General features: G+C 44.5%; 1 protein-coding gene across 2 annotated transcripts in view; it reads left to right on the top strand.

Annotated features, from left to right (window-relative positions):
• LOC141084260 (uncharacterized protein HI_0077-like) overlaps positions 1 to 19,953 on the top strand; it is a 34,079-nt gene extending 14,126 nt beyond the window's left edge. For both annotated transcript variants that reach the window (XM_073568850.1, XM_073568851.1), the window contains exons 7-12: positions 13,278 to 13,445; positions 13,524 to 13,593; positions 15,147 to 15,225; positions 15,698 to 15,851; positions 17,483 to 17,587; positions 19,581 to 19,953. In XM_073568850.1, the coding sequence (XP_073424951.1) occupies positions 13,278 to 13,445; positions 13,524 to 13,593; positions 15,147 to 15,225; positions 15,698 to 15,851; positions 17,483 to 17,587; positions 19,581 to 19,610 (606 nt within the window). In that variant the 3' untranslated portion in view covers positions 19,611 to 19,953. The remainder of the gene's footprint in view (positions 1 to 13,277; positions 13,446 to 13,523; positions 13,594 to 15,146; positions 15,226 to 15,697; positions 15,852 to 17,482; positions 17,588 to 19,580) is intronic.
• Positions 19,954 to 21,096: the final 1,143 nt, after the last annotated feature.

Genomic DNA, 21,096 nt, shown 5'->3' with positions numbered 1-21,096 from the left:
TCCGCCGGCATTTCCTCGAAGCCCGGAGGCCCCCGCACATTCGTTGCTGGCTGCCGCCATGTTGCGGTGGCCTCCGGGAACATGGACGCTGGGAAGATGGCCGCCGGTCCAGGGACGGCGCATGCGCAGGTTCAGATCTCGTCCCGAGATCTCGGGAGACGAGATTCAAATCTCGGCAATGAGATCTCGTCCCCCGAGATCTTGGGACGAGATCTGAACCTGCGCATGCGCCGTCCCCGGACCGGCGTCCATCTTCCCGGCGTCCATGTTCCCGGAGGCCACCGCAACATGGCGGCAGCCAGCAACGGTTGTGCGGGGTCTCCAGGCTTCGGAGAAATGCCGGCGGAGCCGCGGCCCCTGCACCGGAGCACAGCCCGCCGCCCACCTGCCCCAGCCCAGCACAGGTGCCCCAGCCCAGCACAGCCCACCTGCCCCAGCACAGCTGCCCCTGCCCAGCACAGTCCACCTGCCCCAGCCCAGCTGCCCCAGTCCAGCCCAGCTGCCCCAGCTCAGCTGCCCCAGCCCAGCCCACCTAGCCCAGCACAGCCCAGCTGCCCCAGCCCGGCTGCCCCAGACCAGCTGCCCCAGCACAACCAACCTGCCCCAGCATAGCCCACCTGCCCCAGCACAGAGCCACCGCACCAGCCTGGACCACTGAATGTCCCCTGTGACCACTCCTCCACCTGTGCCGGATCCCTTCCCAGGTAAGCTGAATTCGGACTGTAAGACGGACCCCCATTTGACACATTATTATTTTTTTCTCTATTTTCCTTCTGAAAATTGGGGTGCGTCTTATGGTCCGGTGCGTCTTATAGTCCGAAAAATACGGTACTTCCTTTCGCCTCTGTTTGTCATCTCTGAAGGTCGTTGTAAGGGGCTTCCAGCTTCCAAATCCACTATTGCCCGTTGCATTTGTTCAGCAATATTGGAGGCATACTGCGTTCAGGACAAACAGCCTCCTGTGGTAAAGGCTCACTCCACCTGGGCAGTGGGAGGTTCCTGGGCAGTTCGTCTCCAGGCTTTGGCTTCACAGATTTGTAAAGCCGTGACCTGGTCATCTTTGCACACTTTCGCAAGGTTTTACTGTGTTCATACCCATGCCTCGTCTGATGCAGGCCTAGGAAGGAAGGTGCTACAGGCCGCGGTTACGCACTGGCCGACCTAGGTCTGTTTCCTTTGCATACTTTCTGTTTGCCACCCTTGGTACTGCTTTGGGACGTCCCATAGTTACCTGTGTCCCCAGTGAAGCGATTAAGAAAGGAGGATTTTTGGTACTCACCGTAAAATCTCTTTCTTGGAGCCTTCATTGGTGGACACAGCACCCTCCCTAACTGTTTGTACCGCTTTTGGGCCTACGTGCCTTTTTTTTGTTGAGCCGGTACATATGTTGAGTTTTGGTTGCTTCTCCTACTGCTTTAACACTAACTTAGGTACTTGGTTCCTGTCAGTGGGTGTATACTGCTGAGGAAGAGCTAATTCCTTTTTTGCCTAGTGTCAGTCTCCTAGTGACAGCAGCATACACCATGGTTACCTGTGTCCCACATTGAAGGCTCCAAGAAAGAGATTTTACGGCAAGTACCAAAAATCCCTCTTTTTTTGTTTGCCTCCTTTCATGGTTGCATTGCAAGAATCATAGCTTTTTAATTTTTTCTTCCATTTAGCCATTTGAGGGTTGCTTTTTTGTGGAATGAGTCATATTTGATAATGACAGCCTTCAAGCATTAAAAGCATCTCAAATTTTGGGTTGGGAAAATAGGAAAAAATGTTTTAAATAAAATGCTTGTAGTCTGTTTTAACACTGGCTTACTGGCAGCAGGGTAACAGGAGGTAGGATTGGTGCTTCAGTAGGATGGCGGCGGCATGAGTGTTGTGACGTTGTGGGCCCTTACAGGTTCATACGTTGAGCCTCTGAAGCCGGATGTACGCGTCTCATCTTCAGAGATGTGTACTGCACATGATCGGAAATGCAGAAAACTTACAGTCATACACTGTGCGCCTCTCTGAAGCCGTGATGTGTGCATTCGGCTTCAGGGGCTCAATGTAGTGAGAGAAAGTAGCTGCGCGCATGCGCAAGGTTTGTATAGAGATGACATCAGCGTTTGTAAGTCATGTTATCACGCTCACAGGGGCGTGATACCATTTAAGTGGGCAGACTAATCTGGAGACACTTGCAAAACAGAAGCCGCGGAGACACCATCACATGTTTCTCAACGCAAGCAATGACTAGCCAGGTCTTTCACCGGGAAGGAACAACCACGGGAAGGGCAGTCTCCAATGAAGGAAACCACCTATGCCAAAACATGGTATCCATCCACAGACAGCTGTTTTGGGGTATTGCCCCTCATCAGTGTGGAGTAGGAAACTGGCTAGTAGGAGCAATGCCTAGTAGAAGACTATGAAAAATGAGGATGATTGACCTCATGGAGATCAACATCCGACACTGCGGAGACACCATCACGTGTTTCTCAACGCAGTGATTCTAGAGCACTGCCCCCATCCCTTATGGGAAATATGTAAAACATGCAAAACAGAAGCCGCGGAGACACCATCACATGTTTCTCAACGCAAGCAATGACTAGCCAGGTCTTTCACCGGGAAGGAACAACCACGGGAAGGGCAGTCTCCAATGAAGGAAACCACCTATGCCAAAACATGGTATCCATCCACAGACAGCTGTTTCGGGGTATTGCCCCTCATCAGTGTGGAGACTAGTCTTCTACTAGGCATTGCTCCTACTAGCCAGTTTCCTACTCCACACTGATGAGGGGCAATACCCCGAAACAGCTGTCTGTGGATGGATACCATGTTTTGGCATAGGTGGTTTCCTTCATTGGAGACTGCCCTTCCCGTGGTTGTTCCTTCCCGGTGAAAGACCTGGCTAGTCATTGCTTGCGTTGAGAAACATGTGATGGTGTCTCCGCGGCTTCTGTTTTGCATGTTTTACATATTTCCCATAAGGGATGGGGGCAGTGCTCTAGAATCACTGCGTTGAGAAACACGTGATGGTGTCTCCGCAGTGTCGGATGTTGATCTCCATGAGGTCAATCATCCTCATTTTTCATAATCTGGAGACACTAACGCCCCATCGACTAGTCGAAGTCCTTATTTACATATCGTTAACAGACTTTGGAAAAACATTTTCTAAAGATCTGTTTATGTGTGACACAACTGCTGGTGGTTCTGGGGGGCACGGGGGACCTGACAGGTTCTCTTTAAATAGTGCACATCATTACTGAGAAACCAATCAGAGAGTATCCCCTCCCCCCAGGCCCTTCACCTCACAACAATAAAAGAGAACCTGCTGAGAGATTCCCTTTAAGAATCTACGGTAACCTTGCATCGTAGAAGATCGAGTTGCTTCCCCTGGTGGTTAGCAAAAAAAAAAAAGTACGCAGTTTCAATTAAATTTATTCAACTACCACTACAAAGTCAGTTTCTAAATGAACAAGAACGGTTTAAATAGCTCAACACAAATACTAAGTGGTTTCATCACATTCTACAGAAAATGTCACTTTTATATTTAATGACTGCTGCAGTTTTCTAATTATTCAACCCTCTGACTAAAATGTTATAACAGCGCAAATTTACAAATTAAAGGCTTCATTGGTGGTATATATAGAATTATTTGCAAGCTTATTTTTCTCACTAAAAATGGGCAAAAAAGGATATACTGAGGGATGCAGCACTATGGAAATTGCTAAGATATTGGGGTGATCACAGAACCATCAAAAGTTTTGATTTAAATAGTCAATGGGGTCACAAAAAACATGTTGAGAAAAAAAGACGCTCATTAACTGCAAAAGATATGAGAAGAATCAAACGTGAAATGGTGAAGTTACCAGGAAGCCGTTATCCTTCAGTGCTGTCATATTCCAGAACTGCCACCCTCTGGAGGCCCAGAAGTACGAAGTGTGAAGTGCTCAGGGACAAAGAAGAGGAAACATTAAGATTGGACCAGGACAGATTTTTTTTTTTTAAAGGTTTTAATAGACTGATGAGATGAGTGACTCTTGATGGACCAGATGGATGGGTCTGTGGCTGGATCAGTAACGGGCACAGACCTCCACTTCAACTCGCACGTCAGCAATTGGTGGTGGGTACTCCTATGGGCTGGTATTATTAAAGTTGATCTACTTGGACCTTTTGGGTTGAAGATGGGCTCAAAATAAACTCCCAAACCTACTGCCAGTTTTTAGCAGACACTTTATTCAAGAAAAAGTCTGCATCTGTCAAGAAAACCATGATTTTTATGTAGAACAATTCTCCATCGCAGCATCGAAGTCTCCACTGCTCGGCTGCCAGTAAAGGCCTTAAAGATGAAAGAATAATGACATGGCCCCATCCTCACCTGATCTAAACCCTAATGAGAGCTTGTGGGCTGTTCTAAGGCTAGTTTTACACTAGCGTTTTTTTGCGCTGCGTTTTGAGCGAACATCAAACGCATAAAAAAAAGCTTCCAAACGCTTGAAAGCGCAGCGTTTTTTTGGAACATAGTCGTGCGTGGTAAGCCAAAAAACCGCAGGGATTATATGCGTTTGTAAGCGTTTTGCATGCGTTTGCGTGATTATTGCGCATAATGTCACAATCAGGATTAAAAATCATTGACCAATTTAGTGACTCATACTCCACCAATTGGACAGCAGTGGGCGTGTGTTATTGGAATTCCTTATCTAGACCCAGTTTACAGCTATTCCCAGTTGCTAGCAGTTTATGAAGACATGGATCTGCGCTGGAAGAGCTTTCACTTCAACTTGGATCTGGACATCAGGATGGCTCAGGCTTGCGCAGTTGCTTGCCATGGTCTTGGTCGTGTACAAGATGTCATCCGTAGACAGGACACACCGCTCTGTCGTGCGATTCCTCCCGAGGAATGGCTCCTGGTCACATTACGGTACGTAATAGAGCAAAAGCACTGACTGCATAATATTATTTGTTCTTTGATGTACTATTATATTCTGGCAGAATTCTTGATCTGCCATGTTCTTAACAAAAGTATGCTGCATTGTTTTGAGGCCATTTTTTTAAAGAAAAGGATGCATATTTATTTATTGGTGTGCCCCTTTTTTGGGGTTTTTTGATGTGTTAAAAATCCCTATACACAAACATAAATTCTTGTTGTTTCTTTGTGTCCAAGATTCCTGGCTACTGGAGAAAACCTCTCTTCTCTGCACTTCCAGTTCCGTCTTGGAATATCCACCTTGTCTGGAATAGTTGCGGACACCTGCCGGGCTTTGTGGGACGTTCTCTGTCCAGAATTTATGCCCCTTCCCACCGTGGAAAAGTGGCTTGAAAATGCAGAAGGATTCTAGACAATTTCCGTAATTGTTTGCGTGCGGTGGATGGGAAACACATCAGGATTATAAAACCCAAGAGAACTGGATCAGAGTACTACAACTATAAAAAGTACTTCTCTACAGTACTAATGGCCATTTCTGATGCAGACTGTAAGTTTGTTGCAGTGGACATTGGTGCATTTGGCCGTGGGAATGACTCCCAGGCTTTTAAGAACTCGGACATGGGCTGGAGGTTGTATGGGAACCAGTTCAATTTCCCCATGCCACAGCCTCTTCCCAACACCGAAGGTCCGCCACAGCCCTTTGTAATGGTTGGGGATGAGGCATTCCAGATGTGCCAACACCTGCTCAAACCCTACTCCAGCCGGGACTTGGACCCACACAAAAAGAATTTTTAATTACAGGCTGACCAGGGCCAGAAGAACTGTAGAGTGTGCCTTTGGTATACTAGTGTCCAGATGGCGCATTCTCTCCACAGCCATTAATCTTAAACTAGAAACCGTGGATGAGGTGGTGAAGGCCTGTGTTGTTCTACACGATTTTGTGATGGATAGAGAGCACCCTAGTTTTGAATTAGATGATTCCTCTCCTAACCCCTTGCCTGAATTTAATCAGCACCCTCTGCGGTCATCCGTTGAAGTAGGGCAAATGAGGGACCATTTCACCTCTGATGTAGGACGGGTGGCCTGGCAAGAGCACATGGTGTAACCAAATTTTTATGTGTTGTGTATGTTAATAAAAACCCTGTGTTTATACCTGTATTATTTTTTGTAAAAATGTCAAAGTATGATAGAAGGGCAGGTTCATGAACATATGACATGTATTTTCTACATAATCTCACTTTGTAAACACACATTAAATAGAGGATGAGGTTATTTAGAAGGTCTATCTATAATAACCTTGGATTGTATTCCAAATATTTAAATGATGTGAAAAAACACCATAGTAGATTAACTGATAAGGATACTAATCAAGGTAACAATAGATAGTCCTTGCAATCAACACCATCCTCTATTATGTATTACCAGAGAAAAGACACTGAGGGCATGTAAAAAATGCACGTCATATAGATTTCTCTTTTTTGCAAATACATATCTCCAAGATTGACACGCGAAACGTATCATTTCTGGAGCTATGTGTTCACAAAAAAGAAAACAGTATGGCGCAGTGTGTGTAGGCGGCGAAAGACACATTAACCAAAGACACATTAACCAAACATTATTTGAACACAAAATATTCAATATATATTTTTTTTTAATTATTTTCCCTTTGAAGGACGTTTGGGCGAAGTGTTGGATACTTTGGGGGTGTGGAGAGAGGAGGAACGGCTGGAAACTGTGGAAGGGGTTCTAGGTGAAGGTGCTACTAAATTACTGGGGGAAGGGAGGTCAGGAATGATAAAGGAGGAAGGTTGTGAAACATTGGAAGGAGAGGGGGGATTGAGTAACAAAGTCTTTTGTTTCTTCTTCTTTGAGGCATGAGTCACCTCCTGGACCGACTACCACCGTGTGACCGCCTTACATGGCTTGACCGCCTAGAGCTGGTGGTCCGTGGACGAGTGGAAAAAAAAAACAGAATGTGGGTCTCCCCTAGGGTGCTCGGTGGTAGCACTGGCGGTGATCCTTGAAGGTGAAATGGTGGTGTCGGTGCTCATGGAAGGTGAATTATGCCTGGTGCTTCTGGTGGGAGAAGTGTGGGCGGTGCTCCTCTGATGTGGAGTTGTGGTGGTGCGATGAGGAGGCGAAGTGTTGGCGGTGATCCTCTGCAGAGTAGTGGTGGCGGTGCTCCTATGAGGAGATGTGGTGGTGGTCCTCTGAAGAGTGGTGGTTGGGGTGCTCCTTGTATGGTGCGGAGTTGTGGTGGTGCTCTCATACATTGGAGAAGTGGTGGTGCTCCGATCCGGAGATGATGTTCTCTCTGTGCTACGAACAGGTGAAGAGGTGGTGGCCAACCAGATTTAGCGCTGGAGGTGCGCCAAGATGTGGTAACGGTGGCAGTACTGGTGTTCCAGACAGGAGCAGCGCATGACATGGTGGTGGCGGCGGGGGTGGAGTGTCCAGCAGCACTCGACATTGGTGTGGTGTAGTGGTGCCCGGCTTGGCTAGGAATGCAGGTGGCTGTGCAGTGATATGCAGCAGAAGTCGGTACTGTGGTGAAGCGAGTCAGTGGTGGCACAGGTGGGAATGACAACACTGACTGCTGCATAGCCTGCAAGTAAGCAGTGTTGCAGGCGTGTAACACATTCAGCTGTTGCTCAGGACTAAGGTGATCCGCCATGCCCGTTCAATTTTACTAAAGAAATGGTGCGCTGGTCTATTGAGGTTGGCCTCCAGCCGGTCAAGGCGCTGGTCGAAAGAGTGGAGTATGTGTTCCATGTGGTTAAAACCACGTTCCATTAGTGAGAACCCACTTTCCACTCTTTTGGACAGTGTCTTGAGGCTGGCATGAAAGGCCTCGCTCAAGTACATGAACTCGGGCAAGACAGGCCTGTCCAAGGCCCTCTGCCGCTGGCGGGTAGTGCCCACATAACCAGTGGCAGAGACCTGGGACAGGGGAACACCTGGTTGACCAGCTTCCTGGTCACCAGCTGTCTGTATTGCTGACCTGCAACTTGCTTCCTGGCTGTCGGATGGCTGGGACTGGTCCGAGGTCGATCAATGAAGAACCGCTCCCGGGACAGGTTGCAGGTTGCTGCTCCAGGTGCTGTGGAAAAAAAAGGTAAACATTAGTATCATGCATTAACAAGACGGATCAGCTGTGGAATATAAATGTAATTAGGGTAAATCCAAAAAAAAAAAAAAAAAGAAATACTTACGCTCTGGTGGCAAGTACTAGTCGTAAGAATTCCAAGGTGCGATGATAGCGGTACTTGGTTCTTGTCCTTGCAGATGAGCCACTGCAAACCTGTCCCTCAGCACGAACATCAGTGTTGAAACGGTCCTTCATCGAGCGCCGTGTGCAGAACAAAAAATTAGGTTGTACAACGCAATGATGGTAACATCTGTATCACCACACACACCTGAGTTAAGTTGTCATCAATGCTGAATCCAAAAAAATTGCAATAAAAATGCATTCACTATTGAACCTGAGGACACGTGTGTTTACTGCAAGGAGATCTCTTGCAGTAAACACACATGTAGCATCAGGATCAAGAGAGAATCATAAAAAAGAGACAGCATGACAATACACAATGCGTACACTATTGAACCTGAGGACACATGTGTTTACTGCAAGGAGATCTCTTGCAGTAAACACACATGTAGCATGAGGATCAAGAGTGAACCATAAAAAAGAGACAGCATGACAATACACAATGCGTACACTATTGAACCTGAAGACACGTGTGGCAAGGAGATCTCTTGCAGTAAACACATGTAGCATCAGGATCAAGAGTGAACCATAAAAAAAGATACAGCATGACAATACACAATGCATACACTATTGAACCTGAGGACACGTGTGTTTACTGCAAGGAGATCTCTCGCTGTAAACACACATGTAGCATCAGGATCAAGAGTGAACCATAAAAAAAGATACAGCATGACAATACACAATGCGTACACTATTGAATCTGAGGACACGTGTGTATACTGCAAGGAGATCTCTCGCTGTAAACACACATGTATCATCAGGATCAAGAGTGAACCATAAAAAAGAGACAGCATGACAATACACAATGCGTACACTATTGAACCTGAGGACACGTGTATTTACTGCAAGGAGATCTCTTGCAGTAAACACACAGGTATCATCAGGATCAAGAGTCAATGCAGCATCAAACAACAGAGAAATACTTACTGAACGCCTTTTTGACAGTTGCAGAGGCGCTGTCCCAGCCCTCCATCAATGCTGCAGCCACTTCATTCCATAGCCGCCGGGTCACCACAATGTCCTTGTACTGCTGGTCACAGCTGTCCCACAATGGCACACGCTCCTGGACAAGGCTGATGAGTTGCTCATTGTCGAGATACACGTCCTCATCCCGTTGTGGAACCTAGAAAAGAAATACATTTAGAATCTTTGCATTTATGTAGAGTGATATAGAAGAAAAAAAAAAAAGGGGAGAAAAGCAGGACAGAAAAACCTGAAAACAAAAAATTTTAAGAAAAAGATTCCTACCGTGCGTCTCCTTCCCGCCGTGCTTTGTGTACGCTGCTCCGGCTGGTCACCCTCACTTGGCTGGTCCGATGCTGAGGTCTGTAAAAGAAAATAAATAATTAAACATTTGGACAGGCAGGTATACTTCACAAAGGCAGCAAACTACTCACCTCACGCTCTGCGTCTGCCAATTCTTCCGGTGGTGGTGAGTATTCGGATCCAGAAGACATTCTAGCAAAAGCAAAAAATAAAACATTAGTACACATTATATATTTGATAGCACAGGCTCACAGAAAAAGTGATCTTTATACTCACATAAAAGCTGCTGTGATCCCAAATATGAGCTCTGGCTGGGTGGGTGTCTTTTCTTCTTGCAGTATGTCTGGAGAGTGATGACGTGGCATTACAAAGCCCTTATTTTATCTCCCATGCTCCTAAACAATGTTTCTTGTTGAGGGGCTGTATTTACACAGTGTCTAGACATTGTTTACTATGAGATCGCACGCACTCGCAAAGCGCTGACATGCGCACTATACAGCGCACGTCAGCACACCCATAAACTGTAATACTACTTTTTTGTGCATTGCGTGCGCTGACGTGCGCATGCGCATTTTAACGATGTTGGGCGGACCAAAATATGCAACATGTAGCATCCGGCGTGTCTGATCGCAGACATGGAAAATGTGCAGCGCACAAACGCTGAGGCCTGCGTGCAATCGCTAGAAACTGCGCACGCCATTTTAAAGATAGGGGACAAATGCGCGTGCGATCGATAGCGCACAATGCGCTGCGCGATAAAACGCAAGTGTGAAACCAGCCTTAAATGGGAGATTTACGGTGAAGGAATCAAGTCCACCTCTCTGAACAGTGTCTGGGAGGTTGTTTGGTGCTGCTCAAAAAGTTGATTAAGATTAAGAAACTGACAGACTTCATGGATGGAAGGCTTATAACTTATCTTGAAAAAGGGCGGCTACATTGGTCACTGTCAGGAAGAACATCGGAGAGATCACGCAGATTCTACCAGTTCGTCATCGGACGCAGCTCCGGTGACCTCCAATCGTCAGGACATTTACCAATTTACTGACGACTGATTGACAAGGCCGCGGCTGTTTTCCCTACTAGGAAAGTTTTTGGGGAATTCACAGGGAACGTATGGTATATACACCTCCGATTCCAATGCACGGAATATATATATTATGTGATTGGTGGTGTGTATATATACACCCCAATACGACCACTGCCACCACCAATTGTTTATTCAGGTCGATTGGACATCTGTTACAAGTAGCGTATGGCTTCAGGATGTGTGCGGTTTACAGAGCAGGAGGAACAGAGCTATTACATTTTATATATTTAACCAGAAAGGTGGGCAGTGTTTAAAAAAGATATACAAAGATGTTACAAAATGGGAGCAAAAAAAACATGGTATATACAATCCCATAAAATAAAAGGGATAACAAAGTACTAAACCTGTGTCACAGAAATAGCTGAGCTTAGCAGAGGGAAACACTCCTTTTAGGAAAACAGGCAGTATCACAGAAAACTGTAACTTCTAGAAATGACAAATGAGAAAAATCCAAATTCTGGTTTTTATTAGATCAAGGTTGTGCCCACATAGCTCCCCTTGGAGAGCTCATATGGGGGCTGGTCGTGGGATGTGCTAGTTGTTTTTTTTTTTTTTTTTTAGAAGTTTATGAGATCCCCAACTTTTAGGATATCTTCGCCTCTGGAGATCCTAGGCGGGAGATATTGTTGTCATGTTTTCTATCATGATCTTACCTTTCTATAGAGTTGAAACATGGCATGGATAGCATCATCCATCAGATGATTGGAGATGTTTGGCCAGCCTTATGGTGATGAGAGTGAATGCGTTATGTTCGTCGATTTGCTACGACACCAAAAAAAATCTCGCATAAATATTATATCAATGCAAACTCTATATACATCACTGACCACTGACTCCAGAGAGTCTGAGATAATTTCTTGGAACAGAGGAAGCTCCACTTTTCTGCCTCTGAATATACAAATTCTAGACTTGTTGGCTGGTTCTCAGGAGATCTCTGCTATTATTACCTGTCCATGACAAGGAAGCCCTACATCAATGGAGGTTGAAGTGTCTGCTCTATCTCACTTCCCCAGTTATAATTATATGTTCAATGTGAGGGTGATATGTCCCCTCTCCAGAGATGTCTTTATGGATTTTTCAGTTTTTCTCTACGAATTTTTGACAATGTCAGAATGTATTTCTGTACATTGAGTTGATGGGTTATTATTCTCACTCTAAGGGACGAAAATAAACAATTGAGATGGGAAAATTCACGTTTTTCATGTAGTTGCGTTATTCTGCCTTCAGGCATGCTGACACGATGTGCAATCCAGCATACAGCATAAACCACAGCTCTGTCTTCCAAAATAAGCACACTGTTCTCTGTAGTCTAACTTGTTTATTTGTGAAGAGTATAGAACATGCGGTAAAACTGTAAAGAATACAATGACATACATAAGTATTGGGCAGATGATCACTCAGTTAACAGATACAGGAAGCATTTAGTGTGATGCAATTTACATAGAAAAGAAAACACAGGTGTCCAATTACGTCTACTGAGCACTGACTACTATGCAGCTAATAAACTCTCTGCGCACACTGCATTGTAAGAAAGATTAAGCTTACCAGATATGCTTTAACCGGATAACGAATTCAAGTTGGAGAATTAAGATGGAGGACAGGTAAACACGTGCATCCTATGATATACACAGAAGCAAAATGGCCCTTCATCCCAGAATACATTGCTTCCTTCCCACAAAGCACTGCTTCAATCCCATGTGCATTGCTTCTGTTAAAGGCACAGACTATATAATGCTATCAAAGACACTGCTATAAATTCAGTCACCACTAGATGGTGCTATAATTAAACCAGCACATAATACAAACATATTGCTTTATTCAGAGCACATAACACAAACAGACTGCCCTATATCAGAGGGCAGAACATGCGTAATAATTCTGTACATATAGATATTCTCCAAAGAAAGACAAAACTTCGCTTTTGCTTTCTTAAAAGATTCAGGTTTATTAACCTTTCGGATTGACCCACAGCACTATAATTATTCAGTGATAAAACTAATCATCAAAATTACAAATTCCCTAATAATCGTGCACACAGTCTAGTCTGTAATAGATGCGTGGAAAACTGGGTTAGAACATGCATACAAAAAGCGGACGTCTGAATGAGGCTTTATAAGAAAAGATATTCTAGAAGTAGCTACTAATGCGCAGGGCTGTGGAGTCGGAGCCCATTTTGGTGCAGTTGGAGTCAGTGTCATGGAAATTGAGGCATTGGAGTCGGAGGTTTGGCTTACTGCCTACCGACTTCATAGCCCTGGTATTAGTGAGTCGTGGAGTTGGAGTCGAAGTCTCTGTCATGGAAATTGAGGAGTTGAAGTCCGAGGTTTGGCTTACCGACTCCACAGCCCAGCTTAATGCAGACACACAAGACGAGTTTGTCTTTAACAGAGTATATTGAGGAGCGGTTTTAATAAGGTTTCCTTGACACATTGGTATAGTAAAATTATTTTATCAGCCCCAGTGGGACTTTATAGATGCCAGATTATTGGAACGGTTGAACTAGATTTGCTGGGATGATGGATTAAGTGAAGTTAATCATATTTTCATAGTTAGTACGGTTGAGAAAAGACACATATATAAAGATCAGCTGAGGGATGGGAGAGGTTTTCAGTCCTGTTATTCGGATTGATGGGTCTCTTTCCAGGAACTCTGTATTTTGACGTAACATGAGTTATTACTGAAGACCAGCCACATTATTTCTTCTGGTCCTTATCATTTTGGCATTGCTATAGCCATTTTTCTGCACATGTTTTCCCCAGGCCAGCAGAATAGCATTGCTGCACTCTCTGGCAAATATCGAGCAGTGGGCAATAGACCTGTCCTGGGACATCATCGCTCGCTTCGCTACCTTTCAACTGCAGACCGGGGAGAGGCTTCCGAAAGATTTCTTCTCGGATTTTGTAAAAGTTGCTGGAGATGAAGCCAAGGTTTGTAACTCTCGTTTTGTGGCTGGAGATCTTGACTTACATTCATGTGGCACAAATAACCTGTGATGTCTTTCTCAGCATTACTGTTTGCTGGAGAAGCGGCTTGTAGAGCTGGACAGTCATTTTGGAGATCTTCCTGTGCACAACGGTGGGTTTGCTACTAACAAATAAAATGTGGTGTATCACTCTGACATAGCGTTTTTGCCAGTTTTTTTTTATGCACGGCGAGACAATGAAGGAGATATTACCATCTCCAAAATCCTATTCCAATATGTACTAGGTGTAATGATAGCAATATTAGCAATTACCTGCAATTAGAAATGTAGTATAGTTCTTCTGATTAGCTATGTTGCTTACCTCATGTGCAGGGCATTGCAGCAGCTTAGATATCTATGGTTATGACACTAACAATTAACTGTCATTGCATCAGTTTTTGTAACCATTTATGCGTAACCTACTGCAATGCCTGCACATGGGGTTAGCGATATAGCTTATCAGAAGAACTATACTACGTTTCTAATTGGAGGTATTTGCTAATATTATTATTACACCTACTACATGATAGGATCTTGGAGATGGCAATACTCCTTTAAAGGGGACCTGTCACGTCATTTTTTGCTATTAAACTTGCCCCAGTGTGTTGTTAGTGATGCAGTGTCCATCACTAACATGTTGTTTTCAAGCAAAATGGCGCAGTATTCATAAAAAACAAATCACTTTGTGTAGTTATATTCTACCTCGTCTTTCAGTCATAGGGGTGGGCTTGTCTTGGTCTGAGTCACGGTCTCGTCATCTTATGCACGCCAACACACTTGATCTGCAGTACTGGCCCGACGTTACAGGAATCTTCTCTGTAATCCCGCATTTGTGCAGTGATGAGCAGCTCCCTGAGCATGGAGTGCTGAACCTGAGTGTACACTTCCCCAACTTCATTCAGGGTGTGTGCACACGTGTTTTTTTCCGCATTTTTTAAGCGTTTTTACCGGCAAAAACGCTTACAAGAAGCATCCCATTCATTTTAATGAATTGCGAACTTTTTGTGCATATTGATGTTTTTTCCGCAAAAAAAGCGCAGCGTGTTCTTTAATTTCGTGGAAAAATCCGCATTTCTAACTATATTCTATGAGACTGGGGACGCTCCGGAAAAAAAACGCGCGTTTCCTGGGCAGGAGTCCGGTTTTTAGTCATGAATTTTCTGCATACGTGGGTACATAGCCTTAGTGTGTGGAAATGCTCCGGGGCCGCTGTGAGTCACCGGCTGTGTGATTCTACAGTTGGGAGTAGTGCAAATGTGGTACGCACGCTGTGCCGCACGCTCACTGTCTTCGCTGCTCAGATACCGCTGCAACTCCGGAGCATTGCGCACACAGTAAATGATGCTGGAGGCATGCTCGAGGAGCTGCAAGCGCGGGTGACCAAGACAATTCCCGTGATGTTGGGCCAGTACTGCAGATCAACCAAAGTACGTGGGCTTGGATAACATGACGAGACCTTGACTCAAACCAGCAGAAGCCCACCCACCCGTATGAAAGGCAATGTACAATATAACTATACAAAGTGATTTTTCAAGATGATTACGGAGCCATTTAGCTTGAAAACAACGTGTTAGTGCCGCACATTGCATCACCAACAACACACTGGGGCCAACTCAATAGTGACAAACCACATGATGGGTCCCGTTAATCTCTTTCCCCTTTGTAGGTTTGTGGCAGTCTGCTTCAGATACAGCACATGACCTACTAGGACGGCTGGCGATTGTACATATGGTCCATGAAGCCAGGTAATCAGCCCCAAAGGTGACGTCATCATTTTCTGTTCTAGAAAAAAATCAGCCACACTTACCAATACCGGGTCACAATACTAATGCGCTGCCGGATGCAGCAAGCCCCGATGATCGAAAGGCAGCGGTAGCACTACACGGATGTGTGACTGTCTTATCCGTGCCCATCTATAATACTAGACAACCCGTCCCTCCATGATCGGTAGGTGTGGGCAGTATCAGTATTTCGGACCTGCGCTACCTCTGCCTTTTTCTCATTGGCGCTTGCTGCATCCTGCCGTGCATTAGTGTTGTGACCCGGTAAGTGTGCCTGCGGTTTTCTATCATATATTTCTCATAGCACCGAGAATTGGCGTCACCTATAGTTGGATCCACCATGGACTGCTGGATGTGCCCAGATCCACGCTTACCATGCACACGTGGTATATGTGAGCATGCGTTACTACTTTTTGTTTTCTCTTTTTGTTTTCAGGGGTCTCGATGTCCACCCTCAGACTCTGCAAAGGTTTCTGGCCCAGGGAGATAAAAGTTCAGCTCAGGTATTAGAAGTTCTTTATGCTGACGAGATCACCCACGTGGCGGCAGGCCTGAAGTGGTTCACCTACATCTGTGACATGGAGCAGCGGGTAAGGGGCACAGAGCTCTTCTCAAACGCAAAGAACTGATCTGTGTCTGACGGTTAGGTTCTGCAGAGGATCCCTGCACCTGTTATGGCCGGATATGCAGACGTAGACCTCCATGGTGCCTGTAGGGTGTTTGCTTCCACTTTTGTCTATCATAAAGCTGCTCATACAACTAAGGGGGCGTTCACACTGCAAGATAATCGTGAACGAGTATCTTTCCATGTAAACCGGCTGCGATCACCCGATGAACAAAATGCTCGTTCCCCAGGTGAAATGATCTTTTATGCTGAGGGGGACAATGTAGATGGCTGAGCCTGCAGCGAATACTGTGGTCTGCCTGTGTAATCAGGCATTCAAACGACCATCAGTCAGGAAAATGTAACCAATCGGGGGGGGGAGTAACATCGTGCCGCCAGTCGATCCATGGAAACAGACCTCGAACCTTGATTCAGACGTCCGTTTTCCACATTTGCAATCAATTCATGTTTATCAAGGATACATTATGTCCCCATTGTAATTCTAGGGGCATGTACAGTTGTATAGATTTTTTGCAAACCAATTGGCCGCCCCCTTCAAAAAAAAAAAATTTGAGACATCCAATTTTGGATCAAAATCACCCATTTAAATGGGACAATCTGCGTGCTGGCCATTTTCTACTTTCTATTGGGTAGGAGAAGCATTTATAATGTATTTGTTCTTGTATATATCAGATTCCACAGTGATGATAAAAATAGAAGAAAATCGGATCCAGTGCACTGATGTAAAACATGAATGAGAAAGCAGCTGAAGACACGCTCAGCCGACAAGTCTTCATCCTTACCCCTACATGCTGTATATCTGCATGCACATTTCAGCCGAGCGTGCATGTGTTTTTAATAGGAAAGCAGAATAAGCCGCTGTTAGACACCCTGGCGGTGGGAACACAACTCTTGTGCAATGACTGGAGGAGGCTGTATTTGTTAAACACTTACCATTTCTGAAAACCACAGATTTTTTTTTTTTCATCTGAGCAGTTATTAGCAAATGTTTAGTTAGTAAAGGCGATGTATCCAATTTACACCTTTGTAGTAAAAATGTGTGCTACATCCCCATATTCCAGCTGTAAATATGCCATAAATTAAAATACCCCTTTAAAAGGATTGTCCAGGACTTCGATATGGATGACCCATCCTTAAAAAATGAATGAGCCTGCTGCACCTGAGAGCGGCCACCACGGAGTGTAAGGAGCACATCCGGCACAGGAGCGGCAGCAGCTGATCAGTAGTGATGCCGCCTGTCAAACCCGCGTCAGTCCAATATCGTCATGGACAAATCCTTAAAGTGATTCACAGCTGCCCATGTAGTGCAGCAATGGTGCTTCCTCCTGCTGGATGTAGCGGTCATGATCCACTAGATTGTAAGCTCTATGCGAAGTATTGGGGTGTATACACTAAATATGCCTAGAAAGCTCCCTGACATGGCCCTGCATTATACTGCCGGGTGCCTGATTTTACACAAGTTTTTTGGTATAGATCTATTTAAAAAAAAAAAAAAATTGCTATGGTTAAAGCATAGGAATCACTGTTAATTTGGATGATTTTTTCTGTAATGACTTTGTACACAATACTTGAATGCTTTTCTCCTTTCTCCCCCAGGACTGCTTATCTACCTTTCATGAGCTGGTGCCGCTGTATTTTAGAGGATACCTAAAGCCTCCATTCAATACAGAGGGGAGGAAATCGGCAGGGATGTCTGAAGAGGTAATGTGAACCTGTGTGAGGTAGCCCTAGATCTCAGGCCGTCGGTGCACGGTCCACCACGCGGCTATTACGGTGATGTTCTAGACTATTGGATGTGTCTCGTGTCATTATTTATCCATCTACTACCTGTAATCTGACCTGCAGCTCTCAACAACGATACCAACCATCACTGCTGGTTTTTTAGGGGGAGATTTATGTTTCAGGCACGATACCTTAAAGGAGAATCTGTCAGCAGGTTTTGGTATGTAATCTTAAAGCAGCTTGATGTAGATACAGAGACCCTGATTCCAGCAATGTGTCACTTACTGGGCTGGGTGTTGCTGTTTCAATAAAATCAGGGTTTTATCAGCAGGAGATTATCACTACAGGACCGGGTATCTTGTGGAACATTGAAATCCCTTAAGTAAATGTTTATTGGATATGCAATGTGCGTATCCAGTAAACATTTACTTTTCAAGAGATTTATATGTTCCACTGAATAAATATTTCTTTAGGACACCAGTTACGTTACACAGTATTTACATACAAACACATGGGCCGTGCACACAGTGAACAAGTCTGTAGGACAGTGTTCACACCACCAAAAGACTGAAACATAGAAAAACACAGTAAAACAAATGTATAAATATACTCTGTTGTAAAGAAATAACAGTAACCAGCAAGTGCTAGTAAAAAGATGATAAAAAAACGGTATTTGGTTGATACGTTTTTTGCAAAAAATGTATACTAAGCCGATCTACGAAACGTCAAGGTAACCCATGTCAGAGCAGTCCCTAACAGATGTATTTAAAAACCTGACCATGTGTATAGTACCTATATGAGCAGGATTCAGACAGGTGATGTCCGATGTGGACACGCTGCAGAGGACGGCCCAGTCTGATAGTTAACTCTCTCAACCACTGCTAACTCATATCGGGGTTTTTTTTTTTTTTTTTTCTACACGTTTTAATTGCAGAAGAGGCTGGGAAGCGTCTTTTTTTTAGGTTAAATTCACACTCATACAGTGCTCTCTGTTGAGAACTACGTTACTGTCTCTTGGGCCTCATTCACATATCTGATTTTTGCGAGTGCTATCTGCATTTTTTTTTTTTTTTTTTTTTTAGTCTTGATGTGGAGGCATTCTGGAGTCGGACGCTCCTGATTGCGTGTCTCTAGATGAATCAGGAGCGTCTGCCTAGAGGTGTGTGCGCCTCTGTCCACATTGCCACAAATCTTACTCCAGTCACTGACTGCAATAAGATTTCTGGCATAAAGAATGCCACAGCTTTTCATGAATTAGAGGAGCTGTGGCATCACGCACCCCGCCATTCCCTCATTCTGCTTCAGCTCTGCCCATTATATTGGAGCTGGGAGAAACTGGGGTTAAAGCTCCAATAGTCGCAACTCCATGTTGCGCAAAAGTTTTGCAACTTTTCAAAGTAGTTTAGGCCACAAAATTGTTTTGAAGAATCAAGACGTGTGTCAAGGAGGTAATGGTATTCTATTTAACATCATCACTTTTCAATTCCAAAGCATTCAATGCATCAGAAGAAAATTGCCACCCTGTTCTGCAAATCACGACTCTACAGCATCATCTACCCTCACATTTGTCAATTCCTTTGTTAAGTTTCGGAAAGAGAGGATGATGATGATGATCAGATTAAGCCAAATCAGGAATCTGGCAGTTGGATGATCCACAATTTCAGAGCCGATCTCTTTGCCGGGCAATATGACATTTTTTGGTGGGCGGATTATCAAAAAACAAGACGCCTTGGATAAGTTTTTTTTTTTTTGCTGAAGTTCCAATCTTCACCTGAAAGGGTTAACTATCCTCAAACAATTTCAAAATGACATAACCTTTTCTGCGAAAACATAGTGTACTTGTCAAAATTAATACTTGTTTCCGTAGCGACAAGATTTATTTTTGTCTGCCACAAATTTCTGTACCTCCTTGTGTAATGATGAGTACCCATTACGGTCTGCTTGTACTTAGCTGTCATTTCCTCTCTTGCAGTGGTATCTCCCCTTGGTAAAACCTTCCTGAAAGAAATCATATGGCCGCCATACATAACCATGGATAATTGCGCCCCCTGCTGCTTCATCAGAACGACTGTCCCTACACATCTATACCCAAGTTATAAGGACTCATTGCTGGGCAATGTGTAGAGAACAAAGGATGGCGGATATCCTTGTTCTTCTAAGCTAAGTGTCAGACCAGAAATATTGGGTGTTCTACGGAATAGGTTTTTCAGGGTTATGTCAGGTCAGACTGTGCCGCAGAACCAGATATTTATTAGCAAAACGACATATTCCACATTATAACCTCTAATCTTTAAAAAGAAAGATTTTTATTAAAATGATAAAGAAAATAAAAGTTACTTCTTACAGTTTGTGTGATTGGGAACATTAATAAAATAGACATTTTTGTACTAAAATGGCAGTACTGAAATCACATCCCTCGCTAACTCTCTGCCTCCTGACAGCGTGCGCTGCGCACCCTGTAAGCATTCAGGAGTCTGCAGTCACATAGGTCCGGATTCATCAAAGCTTTTACATTAGTATTCTGGCATAAAAAAAGCTTTGAAAAGTCTCAATTTTGGCACAATGCAAGAATGAACCAAAATTTAGCAACTTTTGGTGATCTTGCGCCATTTTCACCAAGCAATGACAAAATGGAACTTGGCAACTCCCACGCGTTAAGTTCATGACGAGCAGCAGCGGTTTTACACTGTAGTGCGCCATTTTTCCAGACACATTGGATTTATTAAAGCGCTTAATCCTCTTAATGAATCAGGAGCGTCTGACTCTCGCATCAAGACTGGTGTGAACATCACCTGTCTTGATGAATTGGCGCCATAAAATAACAGCAGACTCTCGGCAAGTGATCGGATAACCCCCTTTAAAATATCAGCTAAAGGAGTGGAGGTTTACTGGCACCAGCTCTTTTTACTAGCAAGATTATTTTCTTACGTACGGAGCATTTCAGTCAAATGCAGAAATAACTGGTGGTGCACACCGTAGTGATAAATCAGTGTCATTCAAATAGAAAACTAGAAAAATGGCACTCACCAAACTCTTGCAAAAATAAGTTTCTTAAACCATTAGTCTACGTCCCTACGGTCAGTAATCGGCAGCGCTTTGAACGCAGCACATGTCCGCTGTGTCCAAAGTGCAGCCGACTATTGAACGCAGGTGAATCCGCATGTGTTCATTGAACTGTGCGGAATAACCGCGTCCAATACATTGTACGGGTGAAATTTATCTTGCGGAGACTCGCGTTTCCGCAAGATAAATTGACATGCTGCGGTCTGGAAAGACGCGCTGCATGTGCGTCTCTGCGGGTGATCCACGGGCGTTCTTGCTCGCATAGTGGACATGGGATTTCAAGAAATCCCATCCACAATACTGTAATATCTGGTGGACATTGAAGATGTACGCAACGTCCAACCTGCAGCATTTACTGACCGTGGGAACATACCCTAAGGGATACAAACGTGACAGCAGGCAGGGCAATTGTGCAGGACAACGGC

Source organism: Dendrobates tinctorius, unplaced genomic scaffold (assembly GCF_039654945.1).
Source record: "Dendrobates tinctorius isolate UK_male_01 unplaced genomic scaffold, ASM3965494v1 ptg000022l, whole genome shotgun sequence".
NCBI lineage: Eukaryota > Metazoa > Chordata > Amphibia > Anura > Dendrobatidae > Dendrobates > Dendrobates tinctorius.
This window is presented reverse-complemented; position numbering and strand designations above follow the sequence as displayed.